Below are 4,584 nucleotides of genomic sequence, written 5' to 3' on the forward strand. Positions count from 1 at the left end.
TAAAATTATTTAAATACATAAAAAGAAAATAATCATATATAATAAAATTGATTTAGATAATAAAATATAATAAAATTATTTCAGATATAATAAAATTAATTTAAACTTTTGATACTAAATTATAAAAATTAAAATTCATTTTAAATTTTGATACAGTACTAAAAAAAAAGAAAATAATCGCCAAAAATATACTCACAATTTTGTCTGAAAGCAAGCAGTGAGTCCAATATTTTATTAAAATTTTTGAATCTTTATTGTTTAAATAATCATCTGCTGTAAACTTCAGTATATCGACACCACTATCCCAACAAACAATGTTTGCAATGGCTTGATGCACAAGGTAAAAACATAAGTGAAAAAAAAGTAAGGTCTTGGATATAAACTCATTACCACATACATCATTTGCCAATAAATTTGGAGAAATACAGAGTAACCAAAAACAAGTTTGTAAACTTGTAAAACCTAATATCTCAACTCTTGCCCACAAACATTCTATTATCCTTAAACTACCTGAACGTTAATTAAGTGAAAAAGTAATAAAAAGAAAAAAAAATGTAAAAGGAAAGTAGTTGGATAGAGTAAGATGGACTTCATGAGAGGACTGGACAACAACTAAGCCAATTCTTCTATAGCAAACCATATCTTGCTGCATTATAGCCCATTACACCAAAACTTTCAACCAACACGTGATATTCATCAGTTATAAATGGAACTCTCATCAACCACATTTCTTTATTTATAAGACAGATAAAAACTTTCATGGTCAATTTTTTCCAGCTTATTTGATGGAAACCTTTTAGTAAACAACTTAATGTGTACTAATTGGATGAAATTTAGAGCCATTTATAACAACTTCCTTCAAACTTTACAATTTTCCTAGTCATTCTATACCATGACATCAACAGTTAAATATAAAAAATTAAAAGTTAATGATTTTCAAGTCCTTCAAACAGGATTTTATTTCTTCAAAAATCAAAACTGGTATAGAGAAATTTCGTACACATTTTCCAATGAGCAGGTGTTGAAGCTGGTAAATAAGTTGTTATATCAACTCCTAGTATTTAGGGATTAGTTTCTTGTAATTAGGTACTAAGCATGCTAATTAGTTACTACCTACTCAATATATTACAATCAAGCTGTAGCAGCAAGAATGATAGACGAGAAGCATTTTATTCTCTCTTATCTTTTCAATCATTTTCTTAACATGGTATCAAGATCCGGGTCCAATTTTTTCTTAGCTCCCTATTTTTTCTCTTCATAGTCTTCTTCAATGGCTATCCATCAATCTTCTCTTGTCATTGACTTTCATCATCCTCTTTATGTTCACCTCTTTGATACTCCTGGCACTCTACTGGTCTCTCATTAGCTTATTGGCTTTGAGAATTATAATATATGGAGTCAATTAATGAAAATTGCTCTTTTTACCAAAAATAAACATGGATATGTTGATGGCACTTACTTACGAGTTGATCTTCCAACTGGTCTTCATCCTCAATGGGACTGTTGCAATGCTATTTTCCTCTCTTGGATCCTCAACATCGTTTGCCAAGAACTTTCAGTTGGTATTGTTTTTGCTTCGAGTGCCTGCCTTGTGTGGAAGGATCTTCAAGAACACTATAGCAAAGTCGATGGGTCCAAAATTTATTATCTCCATCACACTATTTCTTCTCACACTCAAGGTACTTCTTCCATATCCACGTATTTCACATAGCTCTGCCTTTTGTGGGATGAGTATGATGTTTTAGTGTCTTGCTCTCCATGTGACTGTGAAAATGCTCGAACCACATCTGCCTCTTTTCTTCAACAACGTCTCTTTCAATTTCTAATGGGCCTCAATGATTCCTATTCTGCTGTGCGTAGTCAAATATTGCTTATGCAACCATTGCCTTCAATCAATCAAACCTACTCCATTTTTGTTCAGGAAGAATCTCAATGTCAACTCTCATCTCCACTGCTTTCTGCATCTGAACCTACAACCCTTTACTCCTCGACTACTACCACTAGTAGCTCCAAGCGTAGATTCAATGGCACTTGTGATCACTATCATGTCTAGGGTCATAAACGTGAAAACTGTTATAAATTGATTGGTTTCCCTCCTGATTTTAAGTTCACTCGCAAGAAATTAGTTGCTACTAATGTCACCTATTCTATTGATTCAGTTGATCCTGTGATTCCATCCTCTATTCAGGCTCCATCTGCTCCTACTTTAACATCAGAACAATATTAGCAACTTTTGACTATTTTGCAGAAGGATTCTTCTATTTCTGCTGCTGCTCACATGGCTGGTACGCCCTTTTCCTCTACATTATTTTGCTGGATCCTTGACACAGGAGCTACCAACCATATGACATTTGATTTTCAATGCTTGAATTCTTCTGTTGCTCTTGCTCCTAACAGCTCTTATGTTCAATTGTCTAATGGGAAATCAGCCTCTGTTACTCATGTTGGCCATCATATCCTTTCCCCCACTTATAAGCTAACCGATGTTTTATACATACCTGATTTTAATTATAATTTGCTTTATGTTTCTCAACTTACTAAAGACCTCAATTGTTTAGTGTCTTTTTACTCTTCCTTTTACCTTTTACAGGACCTTTGCAGTGGACGTATGTTGGGGATTGGTAAAGAACATGCTGGTCTTTACTACTTTCACCCACATCAGCTCTATTCCAATTTTGTTCGTCCTCACAAATCTGCCAATATTTCCTTGCTCGCTATTACTTCTTTTATGGCTTTACATAATGATCCACGTGTATGGCATGCTCACTTTGGTCACACCTCTGTTTCCACAATGAAAAAAATTGTTCAATTAAAATCTGTTTTACATGATCTTAATAACTTATCTTCTTGTTATGTTTGTCCACTTGCTAAACAAACTAAATTGTCATTTCCTCATAGTCACATGCAGGCTACTAATACTTTTACTTTAATTCATATTGACCTATAGAGACCCTATCAAATCTCAACTTATAGTGGCAATCTTTTTTTCCTTACCATAGTTGATGATTTCACGCGAATGACTTGGGTATACCTTTTACGAACCAAGAGTGATGCTTCTATCATTCTTAAACAATTTGTTGCCTTTGCAAAAACACAATTTTCAGCTAATATCAAGGTCATTCGGAGTGATAATGGTTCTGAATTTTTTAATTCTACTTGCACACATTTTTTCACCACTCTTGGTATTGTCCATCAAAGCTCATGCGTCGATACTCCACAACAAAATGAAGTTGCTGAAAGCAAACATCGTCATCTCCTTGAACTTGCCAGAGCCTTGAAATTTCAATCTCATTTGCCTTCTAAATTTTGGGGGGAATGTGTGCTAACAGCTTGCTACATTATCAATCGTTTACCTACCTCTATTTTATCTTGGAAATCTCCTTATGAAAAACTCCACAAAACTCCTCCATCTCTCAATCATCTGAGAGTTTTCGGCTGCTTATGTTATGCCACCGTCCCTCATTATCATGATAAGCTTTCCCCTAAAGTTATTCCTTCTATTTTTCTTGGTTATTCTTTAGTTCAAAAAGGGTACATTCTCTTTGATCTTCTTTCAAAAAAAATTTTGTTAGTCGAAATGTCACCTTTTATGAGACTATTTTTCCTTTCAAAATTTCATTTCCTGCTACTCTGATGTTTCCTATCACTACTTTTGGCCACATAGAAGACTCACATTTTCTTTCCAACCCCCCATACATTCTCTCATTACCTCCTCCGATATTTCTTCTTCCTCTTTCACTTTGGATCCATCCTCATTTCCACATTTACATCCATCTCCTCCTCTTCAAAGATCCACAAGAACCACTACACGACCATCTTGGCTACGAGACTTTGTATGTTCTCTTCCTTCCTCTTCCTTCCTCTTCATCCTCTTCACTTGCGATACAAGGTTCGTATCCTCTTACTTTATCTTATGATCATTTACCTTTCCATACCCAACAATTTGTTATTGCCATATCACACTTTGTTGAACCACAATCCTATTCTGAGGTTGTTAAACATAAGTGTTGGACATAGGCTATGCAATAGGAAATATAGGCTTTGGAATCCAATGGCACTTGGGAAGTAGTCTCTTTACCTCCTGGGAAAACTTCTATTTGCTGTAAATGGGTGTATAAGGTCAAATATCACTCTAATGGCACAATTGAAAGGTTCAAAGCTCGGCTTGTCGCCAAGGGCTACAATCAACAATAAGGTATTGACTTTTAAGAAACATTCTCTCCAGTAGCAAAACAAGTTACCGTCCATACTGTTATTGCTCATGCAGCCCTCTTTCACTTGCCACTTTATCAGTTAGATGCCTTCAATGCTTTTTAAAAGGTGATTTACGAGAGGAAGTCTACATGACTCTTCTAGAGGGATTTTGCAACCGGGGGAGAATAGGGTCTGCAAGTAGCTTAAATCTCTCTATGGATTGAAATAGGCTTCTCGGCAATGGAATTTGAAGTTGACAAAAACTCTGGTTTCACATGGATACATTCAGAGTAAACACGACTACTCTATGTTCACAAAATTGTAGAAGCCAAGCAAGTCATCATGTTAATATATGTTGATGATTTGCTGATTATAGGAAATGACAATAAA

At 35.0% G+C, this 4,584-nt stretch overlaps 1 protein-coding gene across 3 annotated transcripts; it reads left to right on the plus strand.

The window, feature by feature from the left end:
- The first annotated feature begins 972 nt into the window (after positions 1–972).
- On the plus strand, positions 973–3,786 carry LOC121212494 (uncharacterized). 3 transcript variants are annotated; one of them, XR_005907738.1, is made up of 3 exons: positions 997–1,679; positions 2,160–2,285; positions 2,591–3,786. XR_005907738.1 is itself a non-coding variant. In XM_041085327.1 (3 exons), exons 1-3 carry the CDS (start codon positions 1,406–1,408, stop codon positions 2,793–2,795), a joined length of 576 nt encoding a protein of 191 aa, XP_040941261.1. In that variant the 5' UTR covers positions 1,000–1,405; the 3' UTR covers positions 2,796–3,786. The 3 variants fall into 3 exon arrangements, 1 of the variants encoding a protein (XP_040941261.1); XM_041085327.1 differs by having other exon boundaries at positions 1,000–1,679; positions 2,189–2,285; XR_005907737.1 differs by having other exon boundaries at positions 973–1,679; positions 2,160–3,786.
- Positions 3,787–4,584: the final 798 nt, after the last annotated feature.

Source organism: Gossypium hirsutum, chromosome A13, assembly GCF_007990345.1.
Source record: "Gossypium hirsutum isolate 1008001.06 chromosome A13, Gossypium_hirsutum_v2.1, whole genome shotgun sequence".
Classification (NCBI taxonomy): domain Eukaryota; kingdom Viridiplantae; phylum Streptophyta; class Magnoliopsida; order Malvales; family Malvaceae; genus Gossypium; species Gossypium hirsutum.